Source organism: Podarcis vaucheri (genome assembly GCF_965113315.1).
Source record: "Podarcis vaucheri genome assembly, chromosome: 11".
NCBI lineage: Eukaryota > Metazoa > Chordata > Lepidosauria > Squamata > Lacertidae > Podarcis > Podarcis vaucheri.
Genome location: NC_138749.1, coordinates 48,764,987 through 48,782,251, shown reverse-complemented (window position 1 = coordinate 48,782,251; position 17,265 = coordinate 48,764,987). Strand labels below are relative to the sequence as shown.

At 40.4% G+C, this 17,265-nt stretch overlaps 1 protein-coding gene across 1 annotated transcript in view; it reads left to right on the top strand.

Moving 5' to 3' along the window:
* CEP120 (centrosomal protein 120) overlaps positions 1-16,427 on the top strand; it is a 43,821-nt gene extending 27,394 nt beyond the window's left edge. Inside the window, exons 19-20 of the mRNA XM_082191558.1 lie at positions 15,053-15,198; positions 15,831-16,427. Of these exons, the coding sequence (XP_082047684.1) occupies positions 15,053-15,198; positions 15,831-16,089 (405 nt within the window). The 3' untranslated portion in view covers positions 16,090-16,427. The remainder of the gene's footprint in view (positions 1-15,052; positions 15,199-15,830) is intronic.
* Positions 16,428-17,265: the final 838 nt, after the last annotated feature.

Genomic DNA, 17,265 nt, shown 5'->3' with positions numbered 1-17,265 from the left:
CATATGACATCTGGAGTAGAGTGGGCAGGTGTCATTTGCCCAAACCGTCCTCATATGCCAAATGAGAAAGCCTAGCAGGCCAAGACTGACCCATGGACTGGAGCTTCCCCACCCATTTATTGAAAATAAAAAAAAAGCTTTCCTGAAAAACGCGATGAGGCCATTTCCAAAAGTTAACAAATGCCTGAATGAAAACTTAGATTATACTTCTCAGTGCTTTTCCCCTTTGAAATAAGACTGTTAAAGCTTGTTTAGAACACGTCAAACATTTAACCTTCTTTTGTGCATCTGTGCTAAAGCTAAACTGAAACCCTTTTAAATGAACTGGTCGAAAGAATCCTCCATTGTGTTTTGACTATAAAATTACAAATTTAGAGGCCTTGAGGAATGTTAAGTCTGCTTAAGTTCTGATGATTTGTGTTATTTTTTGTTTAAGTTGGATTAATACCATGTTAATTTCACATTGGTTCTGGTGAATAGCTATGGGGTTGTAATTTGTGCCAGAAACTTGTCACACCAGAGCTCTCTGGAGAACTATACAAAACATTTATGTTGTGAGAATTAGACGCAAAAAGCCGTATCTTGGATTGTTAATAAATGTTAATGACAAAACCCAGCTGGCAAGCCTTTGGAAAGGCGATCAAATGCTTTGTGGTCATTGCCAGAGAAGTGTTTAAACAGATTTCCATTAATCAAAAATAGAAAGTATAGTCAAGCTGTGAATTATAGAATCATGTAAAGCATTCAAGTATTTAGCATAATGCCCCTTTATTCCATGCGATCTTAGTTTAAATATTAGCCCTCTCTGTTCCTTTTACTCAAAGCAGGTAACAGTCCTCTTTCAATGCAAAAACTAAAATATAAAATATAGAAATGCACAACTATTAGCAATTAGCTATTAAAACACAATATAGTATCAACGTGTTATTTCTGGAATCACCTAGTGATTAATAAAAATGGTGGTCAACTAAATATGCGATGGAGAAAGGCTTTTCTTTTCTTTTTTTGAGGTGATGGGAAAGACTTGTACACTGTGCTACGTAAGAGCTGTACGAATGAAGATGATGAGGATCTCAAAATATCTGGGGGCAAAAATATTGCCCCAATATTTTTTGTGCTAACACAAGGGGATTTCCCTATGCTCCTAATCTCGCTGTTCCCAGATCTTCTCCAGAGTGTTAGAATAACCCACAGAACAGGTTTAGGGGAATACAGCGGAGGACAGGGAGAAGATGTTGCAATGCACAAGGATAAATCCTTATGCTAACAGAACATTCACCTTAGTGCTATGTTGAATATAATTCAAGCTTCCCATGGTCCTAGGTTTGGAGGAAGAAAGCAAAGCCAGTAAGAGAACTGTTACACATGGAGAGAGGAGTCTCATGGCAAGAAGATCTGTTTGTTGTTGCCATTCTCTTCCCTCTGATCAGAGACATGGCGCTTTCTTAGCATGTGCTGCCTTAATACTTAATCCCTGGCAGTTGCATAGAAGTAATGCAGCTGCTCTATTCTGCATTAAACCCATAGCTGGGGAATGGATGGAAGCTGGCCATAGGGCATTGGAATGCAGGATATTCTGATCCACATGTGAAAGTTACCCACGACAGGGATAAAATAGGAAGGCAGGCTGGTGGTTGTATCCCTTCTTCCAGTCCCCCGTTGCCCAAGTTCTAATACTTTAGCCGAAAGACTGTGGCTCTTAAAGGGCCAGCTCCTTGGGCTGCAGATGAGTCTTCTGCCTTTTCTTGGCCTCTTGCCTGGCACATTCCCTGTGCCATTGGGCGAGTGTAAAGGTGAAGGGACCCCGGAAGATTAGGTCCAGTCGTGGCCGACTCTTGGGTTGCGGCTCTCATCTCGCTTTATTGGCCGAGGGAGCCGGCATACAGCTTCCGGCTCATGTGGCCAGCATGACTAGCTCTGGCGAACCAGAGCAGCACACAGAAACGCCATTTACCTTCCCACCGGAGTGGTACCTATTTATCTACTTGCACTTTGAGGTGCTTTCGAACTGCTAGGTTGGCAGGAGCAGGGACCGAGCAACGGGAGCTCACCCCGTTACAGTGATTCGAACCACCGACTTTCTGATCGGCAAGTCCTAGGCTCTGTGGTTTAACCCACAGCGCCACCCGTGTCATTGGGCAAGTGTAGTAGCCTACAAAGCAGCTGATTCCTCAGAGAAGGGCTAAGTAGATGGGGTCTGTGTAGGTCCCAGCTCGGGCTCTAAGCCACCAGTCTTGACCTCTTCTCTGAAACCCCACCATTAGGAGCCTGGTCTGATTCTCCAGGCAGTTAAGCAGTCTCAGACTGCTAACTCCTGCACTAAACCAGAAGCTGGGACACAGGTAATATGAGATCGGGTGGTTTCAGGAAGGACTTTCCTAGAGAACTGGGCTTCAAGGAAGGGTGTGATAGGGGTTTTTTTTGGGGGGGTAGGCATGGAAAGCTTAACAAAACATTCGAAAACTTATTTGTGTAATCCTACCACTTCAGTATGAAAGACATGAATTGTTGATTAATACTCCATTCTGACTATCTATATCTTTATTTCCCCCCCCAAAAAAAGTTTCCAAACGCAATAGCTTTCTCATCTGCCACGTCCCATCAATTTCCATCATATTTTAGAGTACCAAAACTGTATTGGTACGATCTGCCTAATGGCAGTAAGATAAAATGTGCCGTGAAATAGGCACACATGATTCACTCTTGCTTCAGCTGAGAATAAAAGTTGAATGATGGCCTCCTTCCATGTAGGAATTAAGATTATTTCCTTCCACAAGTGTTTCACATTTGTCAGATGGCACCTTGTTAATCCTACATCACTGTAGGGGGACCTGTGGCCTTCCAGATGCTGTTGGATGTGAGGGATGTCTGGTCTAGAGCACCACGGGTTTCCACTCCCCACCCCACCCCCCAATGACCTACATGCATGTTACTGCACGGAAGTGTCTTCCATTGAGGAATTGTGTAATATGTGAGGTGGTAAAAGGTAAAGGGACCCCTGACCATTAGGTCCAGTTGTGGCCGACTCTGGGGTTGCAGCGCTCATCTCACTTTACTGGCCAAGGGAGCCGGCGTACAGCTTCTGGGTCATGTGGCCAGCATGACTAAGCTGCTTCTGGCGAACCAGAGCAGCGCAAGGAAACACCGTTTACCTTCCCGCCAGAGTGGTACCTATTTATCTACTTGCACTTGATGTGCTTTCAAATGCTAGGTTGGCAGGAGCAGGGACCGAGCAATGGGAGCTCACCCCGTCGCGGGGATTCGAACCGCCGACCTTCTGATCAGCAAGTCCTAGGCTCAGTGGTTTAACCCACAGCGCCACCTGCATCCCTATGTGAGGTGGACATACTTGCAAAAACTTAAGCCAAATAATTACTTTGTTAGTTGCTAAGGTGCCACAAGACTCATTGCTTTCTTTGCTGCAACAGACTAATGAAACTGTAATGTACATCCTTAGATGAGCACCAAAGTCCACTGCTATTTTGTGCCGTAGGCAAACTCTTGAGTCCTTTTCCCCTCTTCACTCTGCGCATTCTCAGAGGAAGTGTGTTTTCTGTTTGCCCTGCTTCCTCCAGGAGCTGAGGGCTACCTCAAATTAAGCCAGGGTGGGGGAGATCCAGGCAGGAGAACCCCCCTGTGGCATCTCTATGACACAGCCTTTGAAAGACCCCCACCTTGTTTTCCTGCAACCTCCATGCACCCTAAAAATGTTGCCTCTATAGGCAGCTGTGTAGTTTGCCTAGCGATAAGACTGGCTTTGCCAAAGTCTGCCTAAAGTCAAGACTTTATGAGGGAATTTCAGAAGTCAAAAGAGAGCAAATACATATTTTGATATACCGATTTATATTTTAGCTTGAATTTTTGACAATAAGATTACCAACGCTTGTAAATCTGAGAAGTCCAAAATTGGAGAACTGTAGCAATGTTGCAGTGCAGTTGTAACTAGAAAGAATGTTGCAATTCAGCTTTTGGTGATTACAAAGGGATCTGTCTGGATTTCGAATGTTTCTGTAAAAACTCAAAAGTATGTGCATTTGAGATAAGTGGTTATTAGAGAGTTTAAGTCTTACCATTTTTGTACTCTGTGTGGATTTGTTCACAGCAAAACTAGTGCATTTGTTTTAAACAAACACAGACTTTATTGGCTGACACTGGCTCTATCTTGTCCAGCCTCCTGCTTATCCTCTCAAGGTAATTAATGTGATTAATTTACAAGTAATTTAGCCAAGGAGAGGATGTAAATCTTTGCTTTAAAAAACAATTAGAAGTCCGAGCCTCGGTTAAAAACTGTGTCTTGAAACCATCCAGACCCTCCTACTGAGTTGTCAGCTCTGGGTTATTTTCAGAAAACTGGAGTTGAGTTCCTTCGCTTCAGTCGTACGTTTTTTCCCACAGACTTGCTTGGTATGTACAAGTGGGAGAGTGAATTGTAGCCGCTATTTAGCCATTGTTTAGTCTAGTGTGTGTATGTCTACATCTTCCCTCTGGATTTATAAGCTGCTATGACAAAATAAAGATTGTTCTCCTTTGATTGAGGAGCCTCTTAGCTATAGCACCTGGCAGAATGCAAGGGTTATTTTGTAGCTTGATTAAAAAAAATTAGTGATTTACTAATTTTTTAATATTGGTGATTTACTAATTTTTTTTACTTTTGTTGCTGTTGTAGAACTTGGAGGCCAAGAGTTTAGACAGTATTGATTTGTTTATTGGGAGTTGCATAGAATCATGGATTTGTAGAGTTAGAAGGGAACCATGTCAGGTCCAATCACAGTTTAAAAAAAAACAACCTGATAGATGGCAATTCAAACTCTGCTTAAAAGCATCCAATGAAGGAGAGTCCATCAGCTTTCAAGGTAGTCCATTCCACGGTTGAATACCATGTTCATACGGCGTCTCCTTGTAATTTGACACTAGGGATTACAAAGTTCCCTTTCTATGTTAAGTATCTGTTGTCAGTGGCTGCTATTGGGAAATTTTCTTCTGCGCTGGACATGAGAGAGTTGTGATCAACAACTCAAGTATCTTGGTTGTGCCTTCCTCCTGGGAAATGCAGACACAGAACTCAACTTATTCGCATGCCAACAGTTCTTCCCACTCTTCAGAACTGCTATAAAATGACAAGAGGAGTTTTTAGCTTTTGCATCTGAAAATAGGAGAAAATATCATAAATTTCAGCTCTTCATGAGGTGGATATTAGAAAGGAAAACGATTCTCAATGAAGGATTTTATGTGCCTCTCCAAAGAATCTAGATAAGTATACTTAGACTATATAGGCGTTTGTTTTGTGAACAGCAGTGTACCCTGGCTATTCAGATATAACAGACTCCAGAGAACCTAGAGCAGTAGATAAATATTTTCTATCAATATGTGGTTAACATAATCAAGGTAATTACTTACTAATGGGATCATTGAAATTGTTCTCAAGGGGTCATTAGACACACACTCTCTGTGCTAGGACTGTATGGAAGCAAACTATTACAACCCACTTTTTGTATTTCTGTAGCTCTAAATACAGTATGAGGTTGCTGAAGGATGACTTGATTATTGTAGTTGTCTAGACTTGTGAAATCCAAGCTGCTTGATGCTTAAGTGATCTGAGGATCAGTTCAATAATACGTTGCAGGTGATGCCAGGATGCCCCTTCTGAACTGTTTACTACTTTGCTGGTACCCTAAAAACAGTGGTGCCTCATAGACATTCAGGCTAGCTAGTTGCCTCCAAATGAGGCCAAGTATGGCTAGAAAGATCAAAGATAATTGCTTTTGTTTCTGACTTTTTTGATCTGTTATATATTGGTTTTATGGTTCTCTTTTGTAGGCTATCTTGAAAACCTAGATTAATAAAATTATGTTTTTTTCTTTTTCTTTTAATTTTTTTTTAAAGACAGGAAATTCACAACATAAAAGGACACCTAATAGTTTATACTGAAAGGCCTGGGCAAATGAAAAGAGCCTTTCTGGAAAAAGTGCTCCACAACCAGGGTGCCACAACAGAGGAAGCTCTTCCCCTGGAATCCACTGTCTGCACCGCAGAAGATTCAGGGATTTGGTGAAGGGCCTCTGTGAATTATCCTATAACTTGGACATTTTCATGTAGAATAAGGCAGTCCTTAGGGTATATGGATCCCAAGCAGTTTTATTTAATGTATTTATTCAAATTATACAAATATTTATATACTGCTGTATCGTAAAGATACATCGCAGCGGTTTACGACAATATAAAGCATGAAACCAAGTAATGAAATCATTAAAAAAGATCAAAGATACTTGAGGGCAAGGAGAACTGTACAACTTGCATGAAGCAGACAAGAATGTTTAAAGATGAATTTCAGATGGCATGCTTTTCAGTAATCTTACATAACCATTACAGCAAAACACTAGTGCTACATTCCATGGAAGTCCATTGTATGAGGCTGAGGTATCTGAAAGAAGTTTGAATGAAGCAGCTCCCATTTCAATACCAAACATGGATAAAGAATCTTTTCTACCCGAAATTCGACTGGCAAACAGTTCGTTTTTTTTACAAGCCTCTGAGCTAATCATCATAAATCATGTGTTTCAGATCATCATAAATCTTGTGCGTTAGACATAGGACTGTAGTATGAGAATCATTCTCAAACTATGAAGCATGTAAAATATTTAAAACAAAAAAATTACTTGGTGCTCTCACAAGAATGTTTATATGTACCTTGTGTTGTGGCTTGGACACCTGTCATGATTTCTACAGATATCTTTCATTGGGTTCTGTGAAAATTACCTTAGGCTTTATACAGCATAGTAAATGCTCTATTTTTCTCATTAGTGTCTGACATGTGCATAGAAACTGGTACAGAAAACTAGTTTCTAGTTGTCTTGGTTGTGGAGAATTAAGATTTTTAACCACCTTTTAATGTCAAATAAATGTGGTTTCTAACATACTAATTCCCAATATAAAACCAATACAAGTTTAAAGTTATTAAACATCATAAAATGCAGTTCACTAACTCAAACAATAATACCGTGTTTAGCCCTGTAACAATAGTAAAATTGGAATTATAAGGTGGAGTAGTCTCATATATTCAGCTACCCAATATTATCCTCATTCAGGCTGGATTTTGGTAACCTTCCAGCGGTTTGACTCACTCCTCCATTGTCTCCCGACAACAGGGTATCTTTAAAGAAAACATAGGAACTGGAGTCTAGTGATCCATGTTTTTCTCAAAAAAGACACCTTCTCCAATTGATTTACAGAAAACTAGCCTATATCAAGCTACTTCCTACATTTAATCAAAACATCTTCTTTAGGGGGACTTCCGGTTCGGCGCCAGCGCTAATGGCTGCTCCCTCTCCGAGCTCCGGAGAGAGGACGGCTCTGCGAGTTCGGGTCTGACCCGCTACGGCAAGCGGGGGACCCCTAAAATCACAGGAACGGAGCCTGTGAACAAGGAGATTCGGTGGGCACCTGAAGCGCCCCCCTTTACCGCAGAAAGAGCCTTTTTAAAGGCTCCGGAACGACAACGGGGAGCGCGGTGCTGAGAATCGCTACCCAGCCCGCAGGGTGAAGCCGCGTCGCCATTAGTGGAGAGCGCCGATTCCCTTCCTGAACAATTTGGACAAAAAAGACCCGTGAGTAAGATTGAACCTCTATTCGTGCCAAAACTACCTGAAATTAGGCTGAAAACGGGAAAGGCGAAAATTAAGGAAGTCTGCCTTCCCCCGACTGCATGACAATTAAAGCAACGAAAGTTACTGAGCTGCATCCGTATGGGACATTGTTTTTAACTGCTTGAATCCGACATTTGGACTTTGACTATCCCCTCTAGCTTGCAGGGCAGAGGGGAGGAATAAGTAACTTTATAAGCTGCATGACCAACTGAAAGGAAAGGGAACTTTCTGCAGCCTTCAACCTGGCACAAACTGCTATTAGAACAAAGGAACACTGAACTGACTTTAGACTCTTGTGAAAGTAACAAAGTGGAAGTCTTATTGCTTATTTGATACAAAGTTTTGGGACTTTGTGGATACAATATATCAGGGAAGGCTGGGACTTTATTTAATGAGAAAGTGTTGCAATATACATATAGAAGCCTCCCGATAAATTTGCTTTTCAAATACTCCTTGCCTTTGTTTACGGACATTTTGATTTGCTCCCTCTAGAGGGTAATTTAAAAATTGCTACGCTTTGGGACAGTGGAATTTTCCCTTAGGAGAAGGCTCTCGTGGGAAACGACCTTGAGATATGAGTGGCCCAGCAGATGAGATAAGCACGAGAGTCAAGACAAGGCAATATCAACAACAGCTACAGCAACACAAGAAAAGAGGCTCGATCTCAGGCATAACCCCTACAGTGACAACAGGACAAGAAAAAGGTACAGCAGTCTCCATGGATGCAGTGTCGCAAGCCCTTCTTAAGATAAACCAGTCTCTGGAGAATCTAACAAAGCAGACGGCTGAAAATACCAAGAAATTGACAGAGAATTCACAGAAATTGACAGATTTAACAACAAGACTTGACCTGAATACAGAATCTATAAACAGGCTTACACAAGAAAATTCTGCCACACGTCAAATTGCAGAGGAAGCCAGAACTATTGCTGGAGAGACCCAGGAAAAATTAGAACCGATCGCCAGGAAGGTCTATGACCACGACACAACTCTGGCATTGTGGGAACTACAAAGAAAAGAAAGGAATTTGAAATTACGATCAATTCCAGAGGACGAAGGAGACAATCTTACGGACTTTTTAACGAAAGAGTTTGCTGATTTCTGGGAAGACCTAGAGGAAGACGAATTTAAAATCACAACAGCATTTAGACTGGGCAGAAGACAGAACAGAAAGGCGCCGAGAGACTGTCTGATTACCTTGAGATCGAAGGAGGAAAGAGACAAAATTCTAAGACTGCACTTTGAAAAGGCCTTACAAATTGGGAACTCTCTGATACAGATCTTTAAAGATATTCCTAAACATATTTTGGACTTGAGAGCTTCCTATAAGGATTTGGTCTACCTGTTGAAGAAGAACACCATTCTTTTCAGGTGGGAATTTCCACAGGGACTGTCTTTTGACTATAGAGGGAAGAAGGTGAAAATAAAGACGATACAGGATAAAGACAGGTTCCTGCAAAGAAATCAGGAAGACCTACAGAAAGGAACTGTAGACCCAATTGCTGAGCAAAGGAGTGTAATTGACATCCTGAACCTTTCGTTTGGACAGAACCTTCCACCACCAACAGAGGAGGAACAACAACTGGGAGCTGTTGGAGGAATACCAGAAAAATAACAAGATGGCCCTGCAATTCCTTAGTTGGAATTGTAATGGGATGAACAGCCCTTTGAAGAGACGACAAATATTCCATATTTTGAACAGAGAACAACTGGACTTGATTTGCTTACAGGAAACCCATATAACCAGAGCACACAGGAGACTGCTTATGAATAAAAAATTGGGACAAGAATTTATTTCGTCGGACAAAGTTAAAAAAAGAGGAGTTGTGATTTATGTAAAAGAGAAGTGGGCTCCAAAAATGATGTTTAAGGATGAACAAGGAAGATATTTAGCGGTGGAGATTCAGGTACAAGGAGAAAAATTTTTGATAATTGGGATCTATGCGCCAAATGAAGGTAAAGCAGAATTTTTCAAAAAACTTCATGAAACTTTGACGGATTATTTGGAATACAATATGATAATTATGGGAGATATGAATGGTGTAGTTTCTACAAACATGGACAAGACACAAAGACTGACTCTTACTAAAGAAGGGAGACTCCCGAAGACTTTTTTCGAAATGACTGAAAATATGGACTTAATAGACATTTGGAGAACAAGGAACCCTCTTGAAAGAGAGGGAACCTTTTTCTCCCATGCAAAGATGACCTGGACCAGAATTGACCAAATCTGGGTTACTAGTGGAATGGCTCCGAAGATTAAGAAGGTAGAAATCTGCCCAAAAACCTGTTCCGACCATAACGCCGTGAAGATGGAAATGAAATTTACAACAACTGGTCAGTTTAGATGGAGAATGAATGACACCCTATTTCGAGATAGAGAGATCCACATGAAGGCCCAAAAAACTCTAAAGGACTATTTTGAAATCAATCTAAAGGGCGATGTGGAAAAAAGAGTGATCTGGGACGCAAGTAAAGCTGTGATGCGAGGATTTTTGATTCAACAAAATTCAATAAAGAAGAGAAAACAGAATGAGAAAAAGGAAAAAATTTTGGAAAAGATAAAAGAAGGAGAGAAAAAATTAAGATCAAAACCAAAGTCTCAGGAGATTTTGAGGGAGATTAAGTTGTATCAAACACAATATATGGAATTGATGAACCAAGAGATAGAATGGAAAATAAAGCAAATGAAACAAAAGACATTTGAGTCGGCAGACAAATGTGGTAAACTTCTGGCATGGCAACTTAAGAAAAGACAGAAATTAAACACAGTTACAAGTCTAGAAGTGGATGGAAAAAATATATCTAAACCCAACGAGATAAGAAATTGCTTTGTGAGTTATTTCAAAAAACTCTATTCCCAAGGATTACAAAATGAAGAGGACATAGATAAATTCCTTAATAAATATGGATTACAAAAAATCTCTCATCATAGCAAGGTGGAGCTAAACCAGAGAATAACAGAACAAGAGATAGAGGGTGCCATTCAGGATATGCAATTGGGCAAATCTCCAGGGCCAGATGGACTGACTTCCAGATATTACAAATCTTTAAAGGAATGGCTAATACAACCGTTGAAGGAAGTTTGTAACGAGATCTTAGAGGGAAAAAAGGCACCCGAATCGTGGAAAGAAGCATATATCTCACTCATACCAAAGACAGAGACTGAAAAGACTCAATTGAAGAACTACCGCCCAATTTCATTATTGAATGTGGATTACAAAATTTTTGCAGACATTTTAGCAAAAAGATTTAAAAGAGTATTGATGGAGAAGATTCACAGAGACCAAGCAGGCTTTCTCCCAAAAAGACACCTCTCAGACAATGTTAGGAACATAATAGACATTTTGGAAAAGTTAGAGGTGAATATAAATACTAAAGCAGTTTTGATATTTGTGGATGCGGAGAAAGCCTTTGACAATATTTCGTGGAGTTTTATGAAAAAGAATCTTCATGGGATGGGGGTAGGACAAGGATTTGAGAATGGTATGGGTGCAATATATTCTGAACAAAAAGCTAAGCTAATTGTAAACAATGTAATAACGGAGGAACTTAAGATAGAAAAAGGAACACGACAGGGGTGCCCAATTTCCCCATTGCTTTTTATTTCGGTCCTGGAGGTGTTGCTGAACATGATTAGAGATGACCAGCAAGTTAAAGGTGTACAGGTCGGAACTAAACACTATAAGTTAAGAGCGTTCGCAGATGACCTTGTATTGACTTTGCAGGAGCCAAACACTAGTACAAAAAGAGTGTTGGAAATAATCCAACAATTTGGGCAGGTAGCCGGATTTAAATTGAATAAACAAAAAACTAAAGTCTTAGGGAAAAACCTAACAGATATGGAAAAGAATAAGTTTCAAGAAGAGACAGGTCTGACGGTGGTTAAGAAGGTGAAATATCTAGGGGTTAATTTAACATCTAAAAATTTGAATCTGTATAAGGATAATTATGAAAAATGCTGGTCAGAAATTAAAAAAGATCTAGAAATATGGTCAAATTTGAGATTGTCAATGTTAGGCCGAATTGCAGTGATTAAGATGAATGTATTGCCTAGAATGTTGTTTTTATTTCAAACTTTGCAGATTATTGACAAGATGGACTGTTTCAAGAGGTGGCAGAAAGATATTGCGAAATTTGTCTGGCAGGGCAAAAAGCCCAGAATAAAATATAAAATATTAACAGATGCAAAAGAAAGAGGGGGATTTGCCCTGCCGGACTTAAAATTGTACTATGAAGCAGCAGCATTCTGCTGGCTGAAAGAGTGGATGCTCCTCGAGAATACAGATATCTTGGACTTAGAAGGTTTCAATAATGCATTTGGCTGGCATGCATATCTATGGTATGACAAAATCAAAGTGCATAGTGCCTTTAAAAATCATATTGTAAGGAAAGCGTTGTTCAATGTTTGGATGAGATATAAAGATCTGTTGGAAAACAAAACCCCTAGATGGTTGTCACCCTTAGAGGCTAAGGCCCACAAGAAAGTTAATATGGAGGACGGATGGCCAAAGTATTGTGAGATCTTAGAACAGGATGGAGAGAAACTGAAATTAAAGAGCCATGAAAAACTAAAACCCAAAGTACAAGATTGGCTCCACTACTATCAAATAATGGAGGTTTTCAAACAAGACAGGAAAATTGGCTTCCAGGTGGAAAAATCAAAACTTGAGACAGAACTGTTAGAACCCAATACTAAGAACTTGTCAAGAATGTATAACTTGCTGTTGAAATGGAATACACAAGATGAAACAGTTAAATCAGTTATGATTAAGTGGGCACAGGACATTGGTCATAATATTATGTCTGCTGACTGGGAAAGGTTGTGGAACACTGGTATTAAATTTACGGCATGTAGTGCTTTAAAGGAAAATGTTATGAAAATGGTCTATAGGTGGTACATGACCCCAGTTAAGCTAGCAAAAATTTACCATTTGCCTGATAACAAATGTTGGAAATGTAAGGAAACTGAAGGTACTTTTTATCATCTTTGGTGGACATGCCCGAAGATTAAGGCTTTCTGGGAGATGATATATAATGAAATGAAAAAGGTATTTAAATATACCTTCCTTAAGAAACCAGAGGCCTTTCTCTTGGGCATTGTCGGCCAATTGGTGCCAAAAAAGGACAGAACTTTTCTCATGTATGCAACAACAGCAGCAAGAATACTGATCGCAAAGTATTGGAAGACACAAGATTTACCCACCTTGGAAGAATGGCAGATGAAAGTGATTGACTATATGACATTGGCGGAAATGACGAGCAGAATTCGTGACCAGGGAAAGGAGACTGCGGAAGAAGACTGGAAGAAATTCAAGATTTATCTTAAGAACTATTATAAACTTGATGAAGCTTAGAATGTCGAGATTTTACAGAGAGAAAGGGTTGCAGTAATATAAGATCAGATTAAGAAAGGACTATGATGAATTAGGATGGGAAAGAACATTTATAAGTTGCTATAAAATTTGGACATGAGGATGCAGAAAGGGGAGGTATGGGGAAGTCCGAGGAAAGAAGTCTATGAAAGGATATTTTGAAATTATATTTGTTTGTTTGTTTGTTTTTCTTTTATGTTTGTTTGTTATAAAAACTTTTGTAAAACTAATAAAAATTTTATAAAAAAAAAAAAAACATCTTCTTTAGGTTTGCCGTCTTTGCCTCAACTCGGCACCATAATAGCCCATAGAGCCCTTCAACTACTCACCCAAGCTTGAGTCAGTAATCTTATCAAATTGGCTTTTGATAGGACAAAATAATACAGAGGTCAGCAAACTTACTGCACCTCAGGCTGGTGTCTCCAGCGCCGAGAGGGCGGGGGAGCATGTGCCCATATGCGTGCGCACATGCTATTTCCGGCACACTTCCGGGTAGGAGGAGCACCGGAAATAGCTTATGCGCATGTGCACCGGCCTCCGACCCAGATGTGCACCAGAAATAACACTTGTACATGTGCAAATAACACTTGCGCATGCGCACAAGCTATTTCCAGTGCTCCTCCGATCCAGAAGTGGGCAGGCACGCAGTGCAGTGCAGCGCTGCGCCGGTAAGAGTGGGCAGCGGGGGTCACCGTGGGCTGGATAAACGAGTCCCTCGGGCCTTATCCAGCCTGTGGGCCATAGTCTGGGGACCCCTGAAATAATAGATTTACAGAGTGGTTGTACTTTGATGGGAAGGCGAGAATCTGTGACAAAGTAAATGCCTTGCTGGACTTGAGTTGGCTAGGACAGAAGGTGAAAGGGGGCTTCTCCCTCAATAATACCAGTGCTCTTGTTTCATTGGGGTTTTTCCCCAGTCTTCCTCCCATTGGTTCCTCTAGGGCTGGCATATTCCCCCCTCCTTCTTATGCACCCTTGTGCCATCAGATCACTGATTGGAGAGGTTGAGTAGCCATGTTGTTTTCTGTGACCTCAACATGAGACATCCAAATCTCTCTCTCTCTTTGTATATGGATGGGGAGATGCATGCACAGAGTATATGATTTTTTTTCCTTTCTCATTTAGGACTTACGTTGGTAGGGGACAGGATATAAGTCAAAGCTTTTTTCTAACTTAATGGTGTTTAATATACACACTTAGTACAACTGAAACTGTGTTGAGTGTGCTCCTATGGAGAGGCAGTGATGGGGTCTTATGAGTACAGCGTAGTCTACTGGATATCCCCCACCCCCGCTATTAATGTGTGTTACCGTAATCTTAAATTTCTCTCCAACTATCAGACTGTGTCATTGTTGGAAAGTCCAGAAGGCACTTGTAATCACTTTCCGGTTTTGATAGCAACGAGAGACCATTTGAAAATATGACATAAGCCTCTGTGTATAGTCAAGATGATCCAGCGTGCTTTCAGTATTTTCTGTCTCCTCTTTTAAAACAAAGCACTGGCTATCATCTAATGTATATCTGTCCTAGTTTAATGTGCTTGTTTTAAAGTTTCATTTGTGGGCTATCAACAGAGCTGCATCATGCACAGCTAATCTAGTGTGGAGGTTCGCATATTATTGCTTAAATTTGGTATTTATTTTATTCCTCACCGTTGTCAGTCTTAGTGGATACAACTTAGTTGACCCTTCAGTAAAACTGCTCCGGTGCTTCAGTCATTCGTAATAACCTACTGCCTTTTCCTACTTATTGAGCAAGATTTGCTGATGCTTCCTTGATGCATATTATTTCTATGGCTCTTCCAAACTGGAGGTGTCGTATATCGAGTTGCAGTGCATTTACTCAATTTGATCTTTGTCTAATGCCTGTAAACTACCTCTGTAGGAAAGTTACCCCGCAGCAATATTTTCCCTGTGTTGGAGAGAAAGACAAAGAGATCTCAACCCACACACAAACTAGGTAAACTGTAAAAAAAATAAAATAAATGTGTACATCTGTGGGAGATTAAATGTAGATGGCTTGGCTTTTCCTTAGCGTGAGCAAGAGAGTGCCATGGCCCGCCTTAAAAAACAGCAGCAGGAGCTTGAGCACATGAGACTTCGGTATCTGGCAGCAGAAAACAACGAATTGGGGAAGGCGCAACGGCAAGAGCTAGAGGATATCAGAAATGAACTGAACAGGTATTGTACCATTTGTTGGATTTTTACCTCTGCTGCTGAATAGGTGAAGGTTCAGCTAAGTCAAATTTAATTGGCTGTCAGTCCAGTAAAGGAACACAGCTTTCTGTCCCTTAGGTAATATTTGCCCATTTATAAAATATAACAGTCTTGTATTATAGGAAATCTATGCCAAAGGCCACCAGACCCAGTTTTTTATCTTGACTGTAGCTATTACAGCAAGCTTTTCTTTTTTACCTCTTGTTCTAAGCAAACCTGTTTGCTGCATAAAAAGACACATTAATGGTGCCTGCTGTCAGCTCCCTAGTGAGCATAACACTTTATATTTTAAATGGTTCGGTACTTCCTGTACCTTTTGACCTTGTGTCTTCTACGTGTTTTCAAACAGTTTAATTCTTGTTAAAAATCACTCAAAAACATAGGCACTGGGTCAAAAAAACATTCTTGTCTCCTAGCAGTAGGCTTATGCAACAAAGTAAGCACGATGACTCTTCCCGTTGGATAATCGGATTTGTTTCTTTTCTGTTCAGTTTGCATTTCATTTCCATTAATTTTAGTGGGCCATTTGGTTCTCCAATACAGACGATCAGGATGCAAAACGCATCTGCTGAATTTGCTTTGATTTTCCTCCTTAGATTAAAACAGGAAGAAGAAGACAAAAAGCAGTCGCCAGATCCCCAAGAGGTTTTGGGGTTGCAGTTGCAAAATTCTCACACGCGGCAAGTAGATGAGAGTTTAGATGACTACCTTGCACGCCTGATAGAGGAGAGGGATACCTTGCTGAGGACAGGAGTGTATAGCCACGAAGACCACATTGTGAATGAGCTCGATCGCCAAATCAGCGAGGTGCTCACCAAAAGAAGCAGAAGCAAATACCCAAACTTGCAGAACTGATTTTTGTTTTTCAGTAAAGTAAAGCATGGTTCGAGTCTCTGCCGAGACCCTGATCCCAAAGGACTTGTGTGTATGCTCTGCTTTGTCTTCCAAGACTTAACTGTGGCCCTATTCTACTATCTGAGGTCTTTGAGAGAAGAGTATCAGTTGAATTTTTGACCATTTACATGTGTTTGTATATATTTAAATATTTCAATTTTTTATAGACAGTTGAACATTCTACGTCTCTTCCCCCCCCCCCGCACAGTTGTCTAACTTGTTTTATTTATAGAATCATTTTTAACTCCAGTTCTACATTTCTGTATAGCATTTTTGATTATGCGTTTGATAGGTATCTTGCCTGCAAAGCACAAAGCACAAGGAAAAAGGGCCTGCAATTATCATTTTTAAAATCTAACTTTCATTGTGCTGTGTCACCTTGGAGACTATGTTCAACAAAGTATAGATTATTTTCAATAAACCACTAAAATTGCCGTTCATTTGGTCAAATATTTAACCATGTATGATGAAACTTTCTGAGTACATATTTTCAGTTGAAATGCATGGTGCTTATTAATGACACAGGAGTGTGATCCATCATGCACTGGTGCGTCTCTCACCAGCTTACTTTGTACAGCTCTGAAGTTAATGGGTGGAAGAGCACCACAGACATGTTTGCTAGGTCTGTGCCCAAGATCTTAAGCATCTGTGTCTGTTCCAATGCACATCTGTCAAAGGAAACTCTACTGTTAAATAACAGCGGACACAGTTAACAGACATTTTAGCCCTTTGATAATGTAATATTTCTCTACATCAATATTATATCGATGGAGGAAAATTTGTACATTTTTAATTACACAAAGGGTTGTGTGGGCGGTTTGTGATTGGAAGGCTGCTGCGTGTACGGGTTTTCTAATCCATGTACCTCCAGTAGGAAAGAAACACCCTGCGATTAGGAGGTTATTATCCACACATAGAATCATAGAATTGTAGAGTTGGAAGGGACCCTGGGGGGTCATCTAGTCCAGCCTCCTACAATGCAGAAATATATGCAACTGTTCCATACGGGAATCAAACTTGCAACCTTGGCGTTATCAGCACCACACTCTTAACCATCCGAGCTATTGAAGAATTGGACATCAATCTATATGGAGATTCTACTTGATTCGAGAAAGAACAGTGTATGTATCAATCCGT